We start from the raw sequence: 20,618 nt of genomic DNA on the forward strand, positions 1-20,618 counted from the left end.
CACACACACACACACACAGGCATGCCAAACAAGCATACACAAAAGTTTCAAGAGTGGGGGATGGAGTAGAAGATGGATACAAATTGATTAGTGTGATTTATGTTCGGATGTACAGGACTGAGCGGCGGTCATATTTTGTGTGGCATCTGGCTCAATATTCTGTGCGAGGGACTGTTGTGATAGGTGAAATTTCACAGGGAAACTACAATGATTGGTTAAAGGATAATTCCGGTATTTAGCACTTTGAGTCCCTTTTCTGGTCGTTTCCACTCGGTGAGTTGCACAGTTTTAAAAATGAACATTAAGGGTTGTTTTAAGGACATGTTAGTGCATGTCCATAGCCAGCCAGTCAAAGGCGATTCAAAATGAGTCAGAAAGTGGAGACAGGGCCCATCGTCAAAATGTTGGTGTCCACCCCTCTAGTTCATCCAAAACAAACTAGAAAACCGTAATTATCCTTCAAATTAAACAAACAAACTAACAAACAATTATCCCTCAAACCCAAACAGTGAATCTAACTGCCATGGTTACTTTTCCAGGTATATCAGAACACCAAAATTCAACACAGAAGACTCAAGGACATAATGAAGAACTCCACATGCAACATAAAGGACGTTTCTACCACTGCACAGTCTGCAGGAAGAGTTTCACCGCACTGAGTGAACTTGAGGAACACCAGCAAACACACACTGTTGACTTGAATCTAAAGCAGAACACTGCAAGAAGGCCTCATAAATGTCCGGAATGTGGAAAAGCATTTACAACACGAACACGTCTTGAAGTCCATATGAGAATGCACACCGGAGAGCAACCTCATAAATGTGCCCAGTGTGGAAAGGGTTTTTCATACAGTTCAACTCTTAAAACCCATATGCTAATACACACTGGAGAAAAGCCACATCAGTGTGCTCATTGTGGAAAAGCTTTTTCGCAAGTTTCAAATCTTAAACAGCACATGCTAACACACACTAGAGAGAAGCAAAAGCAGAATACTAACAACATTCATAACTGTGGCCAGTGCGGAAAAAGTTTTTTACGAATTTCATATCTTAAAAGTCATATGCTAATACACACTGGAGAGAAGCCTCATCAATGTACCCAGTGTGGAAAAGCATTTATAAGATCCTCAGATCTTAAACGCCACATGCTTACACACAGTAGAGAGAAGCAAAGATGTGTCCTGTGTGGAAAAGATTTTTCAAAAATGTCAAATCTTCAAATCCACATGCTAACTCACACTGGAGAGAAACCTCACAAATGTGCCCAGTGTGGAAAAGCTTTTAGACATATTCCCAGTCTTAAACAGCACACGCATACACACACTAAAGATACTAACAAAGATTCTCATAAATGTGTCCAGTGTGGGAAAGTTTTTTTTTACGTTGCACGTCTTAAACAGCACATGCTTAGACATAGTGGAGAAAGGCCTCATAAATGTGCCCAGTGTGGAAAAGCATTTGCAAGACCCTCAACTCTTAAATACCACATGCTAATCCACTCTGGAGAAAAGCCTCATAAATGTGCCCAGTGTGGAAAAGCTTTTTCGCTAGTTTCAAATCTTAAACAGCACATGCTATCACACACTGGAGAGAAGCCTCATCAATGTACTCAGTGTGGAAAAGCTTTAAAACATTCTTCCGCTCTTAAATGCCACATGCTTATACACACTGGAGAGAAGCCTCATGAATGTGCCCAGTGTGGAAAAGCATTTGCAAGACCCTTAGGTCTTAAATACCACATGTTAATACACTCTGGAGAAAAGCCTCATAAATGTGCCCAGTGTGGAAAAGCTTATTCGCTAATTTCACATCTTAAACAGCACATGCTAACACACACTGGAGAGAAGCCTCATAAATGTGTTAATTGTGGAAAAGGTTTTCTACAAGTTTCATATCTTAAAATACATATGCGAATACACACTGGAGAGAGGCCTTATAAATGTGTCCAGTGTGGAAAAGGTTTTTCACAAACTTCACAGTTGAAACTCCATTTGATGATGCACACTGGAGAGAGGCCTCATAAATGTGTCCAGTGTGGAAAAGCTTTTCCACTAACTTCTCAGTTGAAACTCCATTTGATGACACACACTGGAGAGAAGCCTCATAAATGTGCTCAGTGTGGAAAAGCTTTTGCAAAAATGTGCAGACTTAACAGCCACATGCTTACACACACTAAAACACACACTGGAGAGAAGCCCCATATCTGTGTCCAGTGTGGAAAAGGTTTTTCAAAAATGTCATATCTTAAAAGCCACATGCTAACACACACTGCTAAGAACCTGCATAAATGTGTCCACTGTGGAATTTATTTTTTACACGTTGAACATCTCAAATCTCATATGCTAGCACACACTACAGAGAAGCCTCATCAATCTGCATTTGAAGATGGTAAAGACTATAAGCTAACATACACTGGAGATAAGCCACCTCTTTCTGCCCAGTTTGAAAATGCTCTTGCACACTTCTCCAGTGTTAAGAACGATATGCCAGTACACACCGGTAAAAAGTTTCATAAATGTGCCCAGTGTGGAAAAGCATTTCAAAGGCCCTTTGATGTTAAACGCCACATGCTAACACATACTGGAGAGAAGCCTCATAAATGTGTGCAGTGTGGAAAATATTTTTCACAAATGTCAAATCTTAAAACCCATATGCAAATACACACTGGTGAGGGGCCTCATGCATGTGCCCAGTGTGGAAAAGCTTTTGCGAAAATTTGCAGACTTAACTGCCACATGCTTACGCACACTAAAACACACACTGGAGATAAGCCTCATCATTCTATCCAGTGTGGAAATGCTCTGACATCTCCAGTCTCCAGTGTTAAAATGCACAGGCTAGTGCACACTGGAGAGAAGTCTCATAAATGTGGCCAGTGTGGAAAAGCATTTCAAAGGTCCAGTGATCTTAAACGGCACATGCTAACACACTCTGGAGAGAAGCCTCATCAATGTGTGCAGTGTGGAAGATGTTTTTCACAAATGTCAACTCTTAAAACCCATATGCGAATACATACTGGAGAAAGGCCTCATAAATGTGTCCGGTGTGGAAAAGTTTTTTTCCAAATGTCATATCTTAAACGCCATATGCGAATGCACACCAGTGAAAGGCCTCATAAATGTGTGCAGTGTGGAAAAGGTTTTTCACAAAATTCACAGTTGAAAACTCATATGATGAAACACATTGGAGAGAAGCTTCACAAATGTGCTCAGTGTGGAAAAGCTTTTGCACATCAGCACATTCTTAAATACCACATGCTAATACACTCTGGAGACAAGCCTCATAAATGTGTCCAGTGTGGAAAAGCTTTTACACAAGTTTCAAGTCTTAAATTCCATATGATGGTGCACACTGGAGAGAAGCCTCATCAATGTGACCAGTGTGGAAAAGCTTTTACACAAGTTTCAAGTCTTAAATTCCATATGATGATGCACACTGGCGAGAAGCCCTTTAAATGTGCCTACTGCGGAAAAGCATTTCCAAACATTGCAAGACTCAATCGTCATATGCAAACACATTCTGGAGAGAAGCCTCCAGAATTTTCCAAATCCATTGTGACAACACTGGAGAGAAGCCTCATGAATGTTCCAAATCCGTTGTGACGACACACTCTGGAGAGAAGCCTAATGAATGCTCCAAATCCATTGTGACAACACATTCTGGAGTGAAGCCTTATGAATGTTCCAATTAAGCAATAAGCCCCGAGAGGCCGTAGGTTATACTGATTCTATTGATTTTTGTTATTATTATTATTTTTATGAATGTTATTATTATAATGCCTAATTTAGTTTTTTACTGTATTTGAAATTATTATTGTTAACTAATAATGCTGCGTTTATATTCTGTTTATAGTTACTTTGGACAAAACCGGGAAGCATAAATATAAACACAGCTTCTATTTATAGTCTCAGCTCTCTGCGGTCAGTAGGCTATTTGGAAGTGTTCCCCATGGATGTAGAGGTTCCAAACGGCAAGAAAGCCCAATAGTATTCTTACAATAAAGATATAATTCATTGGTCTAACAGACATTTAATTCATTTTGCTCGTCTAAAAAATGACCAACAAACCCATAGAGTATTTGGTCAACACACAAACCAAACCATAAGGGCTCCCCCTCCCTACAAAAGCCGATTTAACCACTGGTGACAAGTGTCAAAACAGCGGCCTGGTTGAATGTGCACTTCACCTGATATGCGTATGGGCCTATTTTTGGGATTTTGCCCGAAATTGCACAGCTTCTACTGTAATAGCTCCTGTGTCCTCATACTGTGACCTATCATCAAATGCCTTTTTCCTTTCAGGCGGTTATGTAAATCCCTGGAAATGGCCACATTTCAGATGTGAAAGTCCCCAATATTGCCATTGAAACACATCAGAGATGGCTGTGGTACTGTATTACAGAGGTATTACTTCACACAAAACTCTACTTTTGCCAAAACGCCTCAAGAATTTCAATAAAAAAAGGACAAACAATGTGCTATAGTGCAAATTTGTAATTGTAAAAGTCAATTTGTAGTAGTGCAAACATTTGTAAAAGGCAAATATGAAAATAGGTGAAGAGCAGCAAAATTGCTTCAGTGCAAACATAAAGTAAAACAAAATATGAGTGGGGGAAACTATTTACATTTGGCACAATAGAATGTAATAAAGTGCAGAGTAGAACACACAAAAATGGTGTCTTGAGCTGGCAAACCGTGCACTGTGCCAGTCTTCATCGCTGAAGTTGTCATCACTTTCACTGAAGAGAACAGAGACAAAACAATCAAACCATATACACACAGGAGCACATTCGATGCACACTACATTTGCATTCCCTCCCCTATGACTGCATGTTCACAATACCACAGGCCCATGCTCTCATTCCACCTCCAGTACAAACTATACACGTATCAGTCAGCTTAGCCCCCCCCCCTCCTCCTTCAGACTAATACAGGACACTCACCTTCCCCCTACTTCTCTCTCTCACACACAGGTAGATTGCATGCCCTCCCCCATGGCGATGTACTATACATAAACAGGGGCCAGTCGGGGGCCTTTCCTTCTAAGTCCATGAATCCTTCAGAGTCTTCTGAAACTTCACTTTCACATTTTAACACTTATCTCATCACTTTTTCTACTTTCACTAAATCTGCTGGTACCTTCCTCAGCTGGTTCGACCTCCATGTTCTTTTCGGCATGTTTTATGCTTTCTTCTTCTTCAAAAGATCCAAATGATCCTTGAATTTACCCTTGGGGATCAATAAAGTATCTATCTATCTATCTAACTGTAAAAATTGCGACTGTATTCCTCTGACGAGCCGGTCGCACTAGTAAGCTATCGTTACGCACAACGAAGGTGGACTCAATTTCCCAGAGTTCCCCACACCGGAGGGGGTTGTACAGTGGGCAGTGCTTCGACTTGGCCAGCTTCCCTCGCGGTCCGCGCGCGGGATCACGCAACTTTAATTTGTATTTTTCCAGTGACGCTGCAACAACCGGCAGAGGTCTCAAGTGAGCAGGGTGTCTCGTAAAAAGAAATGGAGCTGGAAAACCCTACACAGACTTCACTACAGACTTTAGCAGACTGGTTTAGAAATAATTTAATAGCCAGAAATATGCCTGCCCTGCCCTAATAAAGAAATATTTGGTTAACGGCGAGTGAATCCCGTTTGCAGCTGTAGAAGAAACGCAGGACAAATGAAACATTCTGGTTTTCTCTGAGTGCAACGATGATAGACAGACATCATTTGGACAAAATATAGAGCATATTAACCTCAGCCAAATGCCTTCCTGTTACGTCCTGTTATCACGGAGTTACAAGCGATAAACGATTTTTGATGGTCACAAGTTTACTTCATTAGCGTTTATTTTTTTGATTATTAAAGAGTGTTTTTCATTTAAAGGTTTGACTTGCTTATTCAGAAGAGCATTTAGTGCTTCAGAAGAGCATTTAGTGCTCTCCCCAATCCCAGACGTTCACATTGCATGTTTGTTTGTAATGGATGCAACCGCGAGATACGCTTGTCATAGGCGCCGATACCGTGGGTGCTCCGTCTCTCGGGTACCCACTGAAAACATCGAGCACCCACGTGTGCCAGCTTACAGTCCCGGCTAAATTTACATTAATTTAAAATCGAACATCGCAGTTTGTTAAATTCAGCATCTCTCATAATGTGATTGGATATGTTGCTGTCAATTCCCTACTCCATATACTAACCACCAATGAGCGCGTCTCTCGTATGAAAATTCCTGACACTTCCTACCTGAAGAATTAACGCAAGTTTTTGTCGGGTCTTCAGCCCCGAATGTTTAAAATGTATATAGCCCTGAATATAATTTTAAAATCTGACAAAGCTTATTGTTTTGTGACACAGCTAAACACTGGTACCTCATAGAACGTCTATAACATAGCCTAGGTCAGTGGTTCTCAAATGGGGGTATGCGTAAAAAAAACAATTATTTAATAAATATTTCAGGAAAATATAAGTTGTATGTGTATGTGTTTATCAGTTCCAAAGTTTAATAAATTAGACACTGATGGCACAGTGCTCTGTTTTAAGTCTTTTTTTCTCAACTAAAAATGCTTTGCGCTGGTTGGTACTTGGCTGAAAATATATTTCACAGGGGGTACATCACTGAAAAAAGGTTGAGAACCACTGGCCTAGGTAGTCGCAACTCACAAAAGTAAAGCAGATAGAAAGAACTCACGCAAATCTAGCCTACAACACGCAGACAGCTTCATGTGCAGGAAAGAGAGCCCGCGCGCGCGCACTGTGCTTTATGATTGTTGGCTTCTGATGGTATCTTGCTAATTCACTGAACTGCATTAGGTGACACAAATGGTATTGCCTTTATCTTATAACTCCTTGTCTGAGCGACTACCAGGCCTATGGTTTTTAAAAGTCAGATGTTCCCTGACAAAGACATTCGAAAATTAAGAATGTTTATTGACTTGAAAAATACACTAATTTTTGCAAACTCCCTTCATTCAACCCTTGAAGACATCGCGGTCTGGTGCGCTATGTAGATCGTTTCTCTGTAGATTCTCAGAATGTAGGTCTACTAGGCCTACAATAACGTCATCACCAAATACATCTTTTATTTTTAGTTTTATTTAAAATTGTCATCGACAATACTTAACAGAAAATTGCCTTTAGTAAGCCATCAGTTTAGTCTAATATCTTTCTACAACACGGTAACATACCACCACAGCCTCACAACAAGCTGTTACTTTCTTCCCTCATATCACAAACTGACTGCTTCATATAGGTCCCCTCGCCCATAATGCAACATTTGGGAGAAAACCAACTACAGGTAACACATCTTAATTTTCTGGCAAATCAATTAAGTGCTTTTGGCACCAATGGCTCCCCATAACATTTCCGCATCTACAGCAGTTTGTTTTCTATAGCAATGCAGGCAACACAGAATTGGATAACGGATGACAACACATACTTAATATACACATACACACGAAAAACAGAATACTTGATCTCCCCCACACCATTTCCCATGACCCAAACAGTCTTTTAAATAGTAGGCTACTGGCACATAGCGCGGTCTTGTTTGACCATCACGAATGCGGAAGACGGCGGGAGAAACGCAACAGTGAAAGAAAGTGTCGGTATCAGTAAGTGAGTATGTATGTTACAGAACAGCACAACTATGCACACGGTTTCACTGCAATAGGATCCTACATTGTAGCAAACGGGGAGATGGAACACAGAAGTTTTAATCAGTAACATTGTGTGTGTGTGTGTGTGTGTATATATGTGAAGGGGAGATGCGACCAGCGCGCTATTCAGGGATGGATTACTGCACGGGCCTACAATTAGTGGGGGGCCCCAGGGGCCCGAAAGTTCATAATCCACCCATGGCGCTATTTGTGCATATCAGTGAATGAATGAATGAATGAACGGTGTTTCATAGTTCAGGGAGGTGCGTAGTAGACCTGGGGAGAACACAGAGGTGAGACAGGAAAAGAACGGCTGATCTTTTCCACATTTAAATATGCAAATTATGGCTTATCTCATTAAAAATCACTAATTTGCATACATTTTAAAAAACAAAATCAGATTGTCTGATAAAGCCAGGCTCAAAATATTTTTTGTTGTCATATGAGATGGGAAAAGAATTACTGAGGGGTTTGGTCTCTCGTTTGTTTCGAATCTCTGATTGGCCACCTGTTTGCTCGCCCCCCCCCCCCGAATAAATACCCTGCTATACATATGTAGGATAGCAGAAGTAGATGTTTTGCCAGTGATCTTCACTGCACTTAATGATGTTGACCTCTTAGAGTGCTATCAATGCTATAGATGACTTCCTCATGCCCAGAAACATGGAAAAACATATTTAGTTTACATCTCTATCACATTTAGATCCTAAGATCCACCCATTTTAAATTTCGGGCCTAGAAATGTCATATCACAGTGGTACAGGCGAGTTACAGGATAATAGAAGTAGATGTCCATAAACCCCTCAGTAATTATTTTCCCATCTCCAGTGTTGGGAACGTTACTTTAAAAAAGTAAGTAGTTATAGTTACTCACTACTTGTTCCAAAAAGTAACTGAGTTAGTAACTGAATTACTCTATGATAAGAGTAACTCGTTACCAGGGAAAGTAACTATTTGCGTTACTAAACGCTAAAAAAAGTTGCTATATGTCAAAGAATTTGGATTTTTTTGAGCAGTTTTGTGCAGCCAGTTGAAATGAGTAGAACAGACAGGTGTTTGTAGGCTACATAACTTTTGATATTTATTAGATAGATAGATAGATAGATACTTTATTGATCCCCAAGGGGAAATTCAAGATATTGCACAGACCTACGGTTGACTTCAGCCTGTGTCATATAGGTTTTTGTTTTGAGGCAGAAAGATCTAGCTTTTGCTGCTTGGAGGACTTTGCTCCGAGTCCTTCTTTGCTAGTGGATGGCGAGCTATCATCTGTGGTGGAGGTATCGGTGTTTTTTTTGGCCACTATAGCTTTAGATGCATGTGTGAGATGCTTCATTAAATTAGAGTTGCTTACAACGGATGTCGACAAAGTCTTCGCTCCTGGACATAATGTACACATTACATGCACGTTCTTGCCTTGATGAATTTGAAATAGTGCTTATATCTCCTAACCTGACCCTAGCCAGATGAATTTCGCTCCGCCTAGCTCCACTCATCCATCTGGAACCGATCCATTGAAGTGTTGCTTCAGAAGGCTGGGCCTAATCAAAAAATGCTTGCATATGATTGAATAAGCCACTTGTCCGTCATCTATTGACGTGCTACTTCAACCACTCACATCGAAGCCAACCCGTGACGCTAATAACAGTCTCACAGTTGCTTCTACGCTATGTCACATCTATGAAACTCCCGCCCTGCGTCCTGATTGGCTGTACCATAAAATCGGTTGCAGAAATCACTCTCAATGGAAGAGGTCCCAGATGGATGTGAGTGAAGCTAGGCGGAGCTAAGCGGAACGACATTCATCTGGCTAGGGTCAGGTTATATATCTCCACCTTGAAAATGCCAACTTTTGCTCCTGACCTCTGCTATCGTAGAATCTCTATTTTAGCTGTCGCGTGTGTGTGTGTGTGGCACGTGTGCTGGCAAGTGTGTAAAAACACTGGCTCTGATTGGCTATCATGAAACATGACTCTGCCTTAGCCAATCATAATCGCTTACGTCGTTATTAACCCACCTCCTCACTAGCTGTGAGCCAGGGTGCGTTCGGATTAGTTTATTCAATCAATGCATAGTAACGCACCGCATTTAACGTCCAGTAACGTTAACGGCGTTGTAACGACGGGAAAAGTAATTAGATTACCCCGTTAGTGAAAAAATAACGTTGTTACCTAACGCCGTTCTTTTAAACGGCGTTATTCCAAACACTGCCCATCTCATATGACAACAAAATGAAAATAATATTTTGAGCCTGGCTTTATCAGACAATCTGATTTTGTTTTGTTTTTTAAAATGTATGCAAATTAGCGCATTTTTTATGAGATAAGGCCTAATTTGCATATTTAAACATGAAAATATAAATAACTTTCAATACATTTTTTTCTTAGCTTAACATGAGTAATCAACTGAGAAAGTTTCATGGTGATATCTATCTATACCTTTTTTTACCCCATTCACCTGTGTCATAACATATTACAGAGGTCAGTGACCTCTATCTGACCTCAGAGGTCAAACTGAGAATGCCTCCAGATCTTAAATTAAAGCTTAGGTCATCAAGAACAAACCTTGAAAGTTTCATGCTTCTTTCATAAAATGCAAGATCGTCCCTATTCTAAGAGCTTAACAGCCTCACTAATAAACCCACTTTCTCGAATACCCCCTTGAAAGCCAGATTCAGTTTCCTGCAGTCAAACTCCACTCCACGCGGTGGCAGTAGGGCACAGTTTTCTGGTTGGTTTGCCAGCCACGAGGAATTCATTTATTTCGTGTGGTAGGCTATGCATGGATATTTTACAGCGTCCTCAGAAAGTTTAGGACTTTCGTTGATGTTGCTTCAGAAATGTTGCAATTTGTGGGGATAAAAGCTTGATACACGTCTCGTCTGACACCAAACAGATTATAGTATGCGGAGCAGCCGGTGTCTGTGTATATTTATTTGGTGAGACATCTGTTTAACTTGGGGTTCTAGTCGAATAATATCCAGTCAAATATAGAAGATTCAAGTCCATACTGTTTGTATTTGGTTAGTAAGAATGTTCTGTTCCTCGGGGTAAAATAACTCGAGAGAGTTGCTCATCATGGTTTGTAAGACATGAATTGGTGTGCTAGCGTAGCAATTCTTCTATTATCACTGTATTTTGGCTAGCCTTAACTGATGCATTTGCAAGCAATTGACAAAACATTTAACGGAACAACACTGAATGTAAGCAAACACGTTGGCTTAACGTTTTTGTTATCAATGTATCGGGAAACTTGATGCTTTGCAACTGATGCTTTAGCCTATCGACAGACACAGTCACAGTCTCTCCAAGTGAGAGCTTGAATTCTGTTGGAGTTTTGGTTAGCTCCTTCAACTGCCGTCAAGTCAGAACTGGAGACGTTACTTTTAAACGAGTGGGCACGCTGCCACCCTCACTTTCAAATAACATTTATAATATACGTGACATGTAGCGTAATGGCATATAGGTGCTCAGCTTTCATGGTTTTGTAAGGATAAAGAAAGAAGGATTTGGAAAGAATGCAAATAATTTGACAGAGAAAGGGTAAGTGGAGGTGTTATGGTGTCGGTTCGACCGGGGTGTGGGTGCTGGCGTCTTGTTTGTGTGATGCACTACAGGCTCTGTACATTTAACAATTATTTATTAAATACTGCATTAAATAAATAATCAGCATCTCCAAATAATAGTTAACAAAGTAATAACACCAAACATACAACAGTATACAAATATTTCAAAAATATTTGTGCGATTTTAACAAAGACTATTACAAACTATATAACAAGTGCAAAATAAAGTGCAAAACAACAAAATGTGCAAATGTGATCAGTCACTACTTATGGCAGAGATGACAACTAGCATCGCTACAAGCCATCCTCCTTGGCTTTAAAAAGAACATTTCAAGGGCCCTTTGGTAATTGCACTCCATGGCCCAACTGTTGGCCCATTAATGCCCATCTTCATGCAGGCTGTCAGACTGTTGCCCCGCAGCCTGTTCCGCAAGTCTGTCCTGATCTATACACTGAGATTGAATGAAGTTTAGATTATTTCATAGTTTTGTGTAATATGGATGGAATTTGAGCGCGGACCTACCGGGCCGGGGCCCAAGGGGTCAGGGGGCCCTGAAGCCCAAGCCTTTGCATGGAATCATTGCCTCAATATCAACACATCAGGATGTAGGCTATGAATCTGATTGAATTAAAGTATTGGCCATCCCCCCAAAATGCACCAGAATACAGGAAATCACATCAAACAAATTAAAAATGTGCAAACCCTCCCTCCCACACATATGTGAAAATGAATGGGGGGCCCTTAATACATCTGGGCCCAGGGCCCCAAAAGTTCATAATCCGTCCATGAGCGCGGAGCGCTTTTTAATTGTCGAGTTTAGCATGCTTACTTACAGCTGCTTGTCAATTTCGATACTCATGCAGGGTTCTTTTTATTGATTCTGACACTGAATGTTTGCAAAATCCCGATGTAAATGGAAAAGTGTTTTCCAAGATTCAAAGGTGCTTGTCCCAAGGAGAAGTACAAACTGTTATTTGAACTAACTATGTTATGAATTGCATCCACACATCAGAAGCCTTTAACTGTGTTAAGTGTTGCAATTGCAAGGGTTCCCTCACGATCATCTTAAAGTGACAGGCACTCAATTAGACCTATACAGTACTGAACTTTATTGAATGCTACCTCTGACTAAGAATGCATTACTTTGCACTTGTATAGTCTTTTATTTTTGAATTTTATGAGCAAACATATATTGCACTGTTAAGGAATTTATGTTTTCATCATTCAGATATGTAAATCAATGTAAATTGCTATTAGTTAATTAATGGGGAGATAATCGAATCGACTGAAAAAATGAATCGTTAGATTAATCAATGCATCAAAAAAATTATTGCTAGATTAATCGTTTAAAAAATAATCGTTTATCCCAGCCCTATAGCCTACCCTTGGGTGAACTTCGTCTTTGTAATGTGGAACCCTGAACCCTGTATATGTTTAGCTTGGTTTCTTGATGGCTAGCTCGCTAGCTAGTGGGCGTTTAGCAGACCTTCATAGTGCTTCTTTAAGAACCATAACAAAGAACCATAAGATGCATAAGAACCATAGCTTGCAGTAGGCTTGCATCTAAAAAGAAACAATGTCAATAATATAAATAGATTAAAAATAATACAACAAATACATTTTTGAAAAAGTTTTATGATCTGTTGTAATATTGTGGTTTTGGAAAGTGAACTAGTTCAAACTGGGCACGTCCATTTCACATAGGACAGAGGACATAGGGTGCAAACATTTGTCTCTCACAGCCTCTCAGTGTGATGCATTCTCTTTGTAAATTATGTTTAAGTTAAAGTGCTAACAAGTGTACCTACTTGAACATAGCCCAGACCAAGAGATGGCAGTTAGGCCAGTTGATCATGTCAGTTAATTTTGTTTTGTAGTATTTTCTTTCTTTCTTTCTTTTCGAGAAAAGGTTTTGAAAGGCATTCTATTGTTTTTGTCTTGCTCTCACTATAGAAAGTGTTGGATGGGATCATCTTTGGTTTGCTGGGAACATGGATCTTGGACTGCTGTTTAATTCTGGTGGCAATGTCACTGAAATGCAGGAGGTTGACCTGCTGAGCGTGATGTTGAAAGAAGAAGATATAAAAGAGGAGGAATATGGACATACGATTGCATGTCCAGATGGAGACGAAAAGCCTTTTGTAGATCTTGACTGTCAAACTGAAACAGACGTTGCAGAGTCCAGCGTTACTGACGATGAAACATTACAGACAACAGCAGAGATCGAAGTGAAGATTGAGGAGGAGGATGATCTGCCAGGATGTAAGTACTTTCGGAGACAAATCCCATGTATCTTAGATTATTTAACAGTATTTGATATGCATAATCTTAAAGTGTAAATCCAGAGTAATTTGAACCCAGGGTTTTTTTCATCATGACAATGAGTCGAACAACCCTTCAAGCTAGCATGCGAGCTAGGGCTTTGACTCCAAACTTCATTATTCGAATATAATTCGGTTATTTTAAAAATTAAAGATATTCGAACGAATTTTAGGGATCTCTTAATATTCGAACCTGTAGCCTATGGAAATATTTTTTTGCAAATGTATTTGGTTGTAGCCTAAACGTTGTTTTCAATTCAGATTCCGAGGTTTTTTTCACGCCTTCTGAAGTGAAATCGCAAGCTCATGAGCAAGGCTATTATTGGCCATCTGGGCTCCTGTAGGTTAGCATCCTGGCTGGTTCGCGCTTAGTGAGCTCAGCTCCCACATAGACATTTTTATTTTAAATTTAACCTTCCTCTGATTTTAATCACCTTAGTTATCAATCAAAGCAAACAGGGAAAAGAAATGGCAACACAATCATTATAAACACTCAAATAAATAAATGTGCAGATAAGTCTGAATGAAAAGCAGCACTGGTTGAAGCCTGGAAATATTGTAAACAAAGTAACGTTAGCTTAATTTGCTAGTTTATCATAGTCTATGGTTGTAGACTGTTCAGTTTCCCCACGTGTGTTTAAGTTTCAATTGAATACTTTTTCTCCTTGGGACAGGCCCGTTTGAGTCTTGGAAAATACTTTTCCATTTGCATTGGGATTGGGATGATTAGAATTTAGCAGTCAATTTGAATGCAGTAGTTTTGAACAAATTCCGATGCTAATGATGCTAACCGGATTTAATAGCAATTTAGTCAGTTGTCTTGCACGATTAATGTTTGGATTACATGTGCATGCTGAGGAGGGATGCGCCTGTTGAGAGATGCGCCTGAGATGCGCCTGAGAGTTGAGATGCGCCTGTTGAAATAGAACTTAAGTTTGATACCAATATCGGTCTTACTGAAGACATTTAATGGTTAAAATATTATTAATACATATTAGAATATATTCGAATTTTAATATTAATAAAAAAACGAACTTCAAATATGATTTTTGGGCAAAAGTCAAAGCCCTAATGCGAGCTGGCTTTTAGCTCAATTTCTCAAATAGCTCAATTGTCAGCACACTCAACTCCCGATCCGAGGGGCTGCTGTTTCGCGGGTTTCAGTCCGAGCATGTGCAGGGCTAAACCACGCACGCAGGTTCAACCCAACGCACCCACTTTTTTCAGTGATGTACCCCCTGTGAAATATTTTTTCAGCCAAGTACCCCCTAACCAGCGCATTCTTTGTCACTTGTCCCTCCGTGTTTTCACAAGAATTACTGCTACGCTTCAACCACGACTCCATCGTTTTGACAGGTGATGGCGGGTGGCATGTGACAGGTTGGGTCGAACCATCCTGGTATGGGGGGGGGACTCTGGGTGTTTAGGATAATGAAATTGAATAGCCTACTGAAATATAGAATTCATTTTATGAACTTATATTTTCCTGAAATATTTATTAAATAAGTGTTTTTAAAATATTTTTGCATGGATTCTACTTTTTAAATATATGTATATTTTAAAATCTCACGTACCCCCTGAAGTGCCTTAACATACCCCCATTTAAGAACCACTGAGCTAGAGTATCTATTTTGTAACTTAATGTCAAGACATGATGATGACCACTGTATGCTCAAATTTTGGCAGGCATGGTTTTAAAAACAGTATCATTTCAGTTTTTATGTTATGATTTTGAATTGGTATGTGACCTTAGAACAATCTTACATTAGCCTTAAAAAGGTGCTGAAGTCTGACTTTGTGGTGCTTTAAATGAAAGGACTTTTATGCCTACCCCAACGTCTGTCCACAAGGCTCCAAAATGAATCCCTTACGGCTCCCACGCACAGTTGTGTGCGTTGCAGTGCTGGAGACGCATCCCGCTCACTTTACATGGGCTTACGTCATCCGTTGCCGAACTGAATTGTGGGTCCGATGCGTCGCGTTGCTCCCGTCACACCGACATTGTGGTGCTCAAGTTGTTATTTACGGATTTTAGCGAAGAGAAGGATTTTTCATTGCTGCATGATGCGACTGGCAGAGTGATAATGGGCTGGTAGAGTTTGCTAATGTCAGGATATGCATACATCCCCTTTGTAGTATGCACACAGTAGTATGCTGTTTTACATCCCCTTTGTAGTATGCACACAGTAGCATGCTGCTTGAGGTTTGGGATCTTCTCTAATGATGGTTTTGTTAGGCTGCCTGAGTGTTTGAGAAGATGTTGGGTCTAAATGCAGAGGTCAAGAGTGGTAAAGTGAAAAATAACCTTCACCTTCTCCTTTTGATTTGTTAGTGTCTGGTTTGACCAGTTGTCATCCAGTCTTCTTGAAACCTTCTTGAATCCATTAATATGCGCACAGGATTGTGGGTGTTCCAAGCATGCAGAGGATACACACATGCATCCTCGAAAATTCTCAGAACGAAGGACTCAGCACTTGATAGAATTGTAAAGCACCCTTGACATTGGAACAGTGCTCGGCGAGATTTAATGACGTAACATACTTGAAAAAGTAGCTTTGAGGGATCCGTCCTTGACTACGACAAACAGCCAGTGTCTTTTGGCAGAACCTTCCATGAACAGTCTCCAAAGCAGTCTTCCAATCCCAAACCCCTCAGCAGAAAAATTGTCATCCAAAAATTCGACACAGAAACCAAAAAGCAGCATCATGCTCAAAATATGACTTGTTGAAACACCTGAGTTTGCTTCCATGTAAAATGTTTGGATATCTGTCTTCCTCAATGACTCCAAAGAAGTTGTTAGAGGGTATATTTTTACAAGACATATTTTTACCACTACAAGACTCATACAATGGGCATAGCAATGCACAAAATATGCCTGGTCATTGGTCAGTTTTATAATCGCTTGTACGCCCCTACATGACATGGCAGCACAGCCATCATATCCCTGTCCTCTGATGTTGCTGACTTCAAGGCTGTATTTCTCCGTTGTCTCCGTTGTGCAGTTGTATCTTTCACATGCACAAAATCAATTAGGCTCTCCTGAATATTGGCTGTTTTGTCAACAAAATGGAGAATGATTGACAACTGATCCTGTTTAGCGGAGTCTGAAGTTGTCACGGCACACAGAATAATTTAGCTTCCTTCTTTTCATCTTTTATTTTTCTTCTGACTTCTTTTGCAGCCAATCATTGAATTTCTGACAGAAAGGTAACTGGGTACACCTTAGGGGTTTTCTTAGCCAATTCGATAGAGATGTCCCGACACCATTTTTTTTTTTCAAACCGATACGAGTATTACATTTGTGTACTTGACGATACAGAGTACCGATACCGATATTTCTGCCGCAAAAGTAACTATAGGCTCCCAGAAGAGAAGACAGAACACTATTTTAGAACACAGGTTAGAAGACTGTTTTTATTTTATGTATTTTTATAATATAAGTCTAAAAATAAATAATAATGAGTAAAATAATACATGTAGGCAATTTCAAATCAAAAATAAATTATATATTTCTGTGTAAACAAAAAGCCTCAACACTGGCACTTTCTTTACAATTGACAAAATATAAATAAAACGTATTGTACAGTCAACACCGTCAACTCAACAATATATCAATGAAACTATTTGACACCATCTCCAGCTTTCAATTGAACAAAATTTCAATGTAACTGTTGCATAGTCTCAATTAAACATTTACATATTTCAATTAAACAAAACATCAATGCAACTATTGCATAGTCTCAATTAAACTACTGCATATTTCAGTTAAACAACAATTAAACTATTTGGCACAGTGACCGTTCCCATGTTTCAGTTAAACAAACATTTCAGTCAGCAATGTGATCTGAACTAGCTTAAGTACTTTTTGGGAGAATGAGAGGCAGGTTCTTTTTGATGAACAAAATCATCTCTGCATGACCAGCTGTGATTCTGTTTCTGCTTTCATTCACAATATGTGACACTGAGCTGAACAGCCTTTCACTGTCAACACCACTGCATGGTGCTGAGAGGTATCCAAGAAGCTTGTTCTTCCAAGAAGCTTGTGCTTCTTGTCAGGCAATCACTGTAAAGAACTTGTTCTTAATGATCTGCCTGGTTAAATAAAGGTGAAATAAATTTAAAAAAATCTGGATGCCATTTTGGCCAGAGTAGGGAACTGCACTTTGTTAACTGCCCAGTATTCTAGTGGTTTGTTCTCAAGAAATTGTGGTCTCCCTTAGGCATGTCTCTAATTGTGCAGTAGAACCTACTTGAGCTATGTGTAGCAAGACTGGTGCTTGCTCATCTGCTACTTCATCATATATATACTGTCCAGGCTACTGCTTGCCTGGTCCCTGCAGGGTTTTCTGACAGGAGGTTCGTGCAGGTCAGGATCCTCCTCTTCTCCAGACGACTTCAACAGCTCACGCATCAGCAACTCCTTGGCATATTGCAGCTGTGTTGGTGTGGTTATGAAAAAAAATATTTTTATACCTATAACTGACAATAGGCATGTTTGCCTGAATATATGATACCACTATGTCTATTAAAATAACATAGCCTAATCAAATAATGTATTAAATGAAACTGAAATACTAAAATGTACTTTTCAGCAAGAAAACTAACTAACGCAAGCACACACACACAGACCTACCTGGGGTCGAGTAGAGTAGCGTTACTGTAGAGGGGTTGTTCTTCCACATCGGAAGATTGCTGATCGATAGTTTGTTCAGTATTGGTATCGGGCCATCCCTACAATTCGATGTGGGTATGAAGAACTTCATCATATCTTCCCACTAATCCGGTTATTTCTCGGAAAACACCTTTGTTTTTGACGTTTCAGATTCATCATGGCCTCGAAAGGGCAATCTCAATCTGGCGAGTGTAGATGCCATGTCTACAAGGCTGAATACTGCCTGGAATCGGCTCTCCCTTTCTTTTGTTTTAAACTCAATTTGTTAGGCTGTCTGTGCCGACAGCTGTGCATCATCTGGATCATTTATCAAGTACGCTTTTGATAGTTGCTTGTGGTGTTGGCCTGCGTCATGTCGGTCAAAGTCCCTGTCTCCAAAGCAGTCTTCCAATCCCTGAACCCGTCTGCAGAAAACTTCAAAAGGCAACATATTTTATTTTGTGGTATTCCAACCACTGATACTTCTCAAAATATGGCTTGTTGAAACTCCTGAGTTTGCTTCCATGTAAAATGTTTGGATATCTGTCTTCCTCCCTGTGAATAGTCCCTGTCATTATGTACCTGTCCTTTGCCAGACACTCATTTGGGATGACAATATCAGCATCTTCTTCTGCAAAGTAGAAAAAGTAGAAAAGGCTGTTGCTGACCGTTCTTATATTTGAGTCGTTATAGGCTATGGCTTATTATGGAGCCAACAAAGTCAAAAAATGATGTGGGGGGTCAGAGGGGGCACGTGACTTCAATGGGCATGACACCTCTGACAGTGTCCCAACATTTTTGGAAAAAGGGTTTTACTGGGCACTACACTAACATTTTTTTCCAGGAGCACTTGTGCGCCCAAGTTAAAAAATGTAGGAGCATAGACAAAAATTTGGGTGCACAGTCAGTTCTGTACTTAACTTACACATAATCTAACATTACACTGCAGCTAACAGTTAAACATGATTAAGAATGACTGACAACATTTAGGCTACAGGAAACAGGATTTTTAAAGATCAGTGCCTACTTTATTTTCAGTCTGTTCTTTTTTCCTACATTTTGTTAATGTAAAATAATATAATACATTCGCATATTTGCATTCAGCCTGTATATCAAGTATCCTGCCAAATGTAGGCTAATTTATTTATTTGTGAATCCATCTGTAGCTAATCCAAATATGCCTATGGTGACCTATCTGACTGCATACTGAATACTATTACTAAAACAGTTGATTTGCTCTTCCACAAAACCCAACATAGTCTAATCAAGGATCTTTTTTTTTATACTTTTATTTTTTTATTTGAAATATCTGCATTGATGGGGGCAGTTAGGCAAATGTTAGGCCTACTTTCGTTTTGCACTTCACCTTGTATTCAGTGTAAACAAACAAGAATGCGTGGAAGCCTGGAGTTGTCAGTAGCGTTCTACCTTTGAATAAAATGGGAGTATTACGGGAGGCTACTTTTGTGCCTGTTCGCTACAGCTATATTTTGCATATTGCAGCCAATACGTCAACTGGGCTAAAAGGCATGTTAGGTTACCTTTCCTTCTCTCACTGCATTCTCAGAATCTCATCCTGTTCCTCCTATATCCGATGAATTCGGTGGATAGAAGAACTAATTTCTTCAATCTTTGCATTTTGGCTGGCTAGTCTAACTTTCCGCTTTTTCTGCGCGCTCTTGGATTTGATGGAAGCGACTACTAGCGAGTCACAACGCGAAACTGCTAACGTTGATGGGAGGTGTCGTTTTTATGCTGCATTCACGACGTGATTCTATGGTTTGCACCAGTAATGTTTCTCGATGTTGCGGTGTATTTTGTAGACAAACATTGACATGGTTAAAAGTAATTTGCACTCGCACGCCATCATTTTTACTCGCATGTGCGAGTGAAATGGGCGCACTGTAGAGCCCTGTTTTAGAATATCTGTGGTAACTAATCTAGCCTTGAAAATCCAGACCCTGGTAATCTAGAAAGATTAAGGGTCTGGCCACGAACAATGTAATGGCCCAACTCGAGGGGTGGCACCAAGCATTCATTTGAAAATCTCATTGCACGCATTTGGATAACACTAGACCACCCAACCCGCGTCTCTGATCCCTCTGATGCGGCTCAGCTCTTGAAAATAATTAATGAGTATTTAATTAAAATGTATTTTATTTTAGTTTGTTCATTTTCAAAATGTAATATTCTAGGTCTATCTGAGCAATTTAGCCTAGGCCTATATAACTTTCCACCTCACTTGACTCCATAACCGTAGCCTGCACAATATTGTTACATTCGCAGTTCGTTGCCATGTCAATATCAAACAAAATCACAGATTTCCCTCCATTTCAGTCAACGACAACACTTTAATTGTTATTGTTGATGTGTGCGCTTGCTGTAGGCTAGATAAGGAAAATGTCAAAAAGGAAATGTCAGCGACCA

The 20,618-nt window shown here is 39.9% G+C and overlaps 2 protein-coding genes and 1 long non-coding RNA gene across 10 annotated transcripts in view; 2 read left to right on the plus strand and 1 right to left on the minus strand.

The window, feature by feature from the left end:
• Positions 1-1,355, plus strand: part of LOC121718819 (zinc finger protein 239-like) — a 33,137-nt gene extending 31,782 nt beyond the window's left edge. Inside the window, exon 4 of the mRNA XM_042104101.1 lies at positions 1,103-1,355. Within this exon, the coding sequence (XP_041960035.1) occupies positions 1,103-1,137 (35 nt within the window). The 3' untranslated portion in view covers positions 1,138-1,355. The remainder of the gene's footprint in view (positions 1-1,102) is intronic.
• A 2,011-nt stretch (positions 1,356-3,366) lies between these two features.
• LOC121718802 (zinc finger protein 91-like) overlaps positions 3,367-20,618 on the plus strand; it is a 36,674-nt gene continuing 19,422 nt past the window's right edge. For 7 of the 8 annotated variants that reach the window (XM_042104028.1, XM_042104021.1, XM_042104022.1 and 4 more), the window contains exons 1-2: positions 10,430-10,591; positions 13,173-13,481. In XM_042104028.1, coding sequence (XP_041959962.1) covers positions 13,211-13,481 — 271 coding nt within the window. In that variant the 5' untranslated portion in view covers positions 10,430-10,591; positions 13,173-13,210. Of the gene's footprint in view, positions 3,656-10,429; positions 10,592-13,172; positions 13,482-20,618 lie in introns of those variants that run through there. The other variant, XM_042104026.1, reaches the window with a different exon arrangement.
• LOC121719077 lies at positions 17,672-18,855 on the minus strand. The gene is made up of 3 exons (XR_006034138.1): positions 18,774-18,855; positions 18,174-18,626; positions 17,672-17,975 (listed from the first exon to the last, which is right to left on the minus strand). It is a non-coding gene; the product is annotated as an uncharacterized LOC121719077 (long non-coding RNA).

This window comes from Alosa sapidissima, chromosome 9 (assembly GCF_018492685.1).
Source record: "Alosa sapidissima isolate fAloSap1 chromosome 9, fAloSap1.pri, whole genome shotgun sequence".
NCBI lineage: Eukaryota > Metazoa > Chordata > Actinopteri > Clupeiformes > Clupeidae > Alosa > Alosa sapidissima.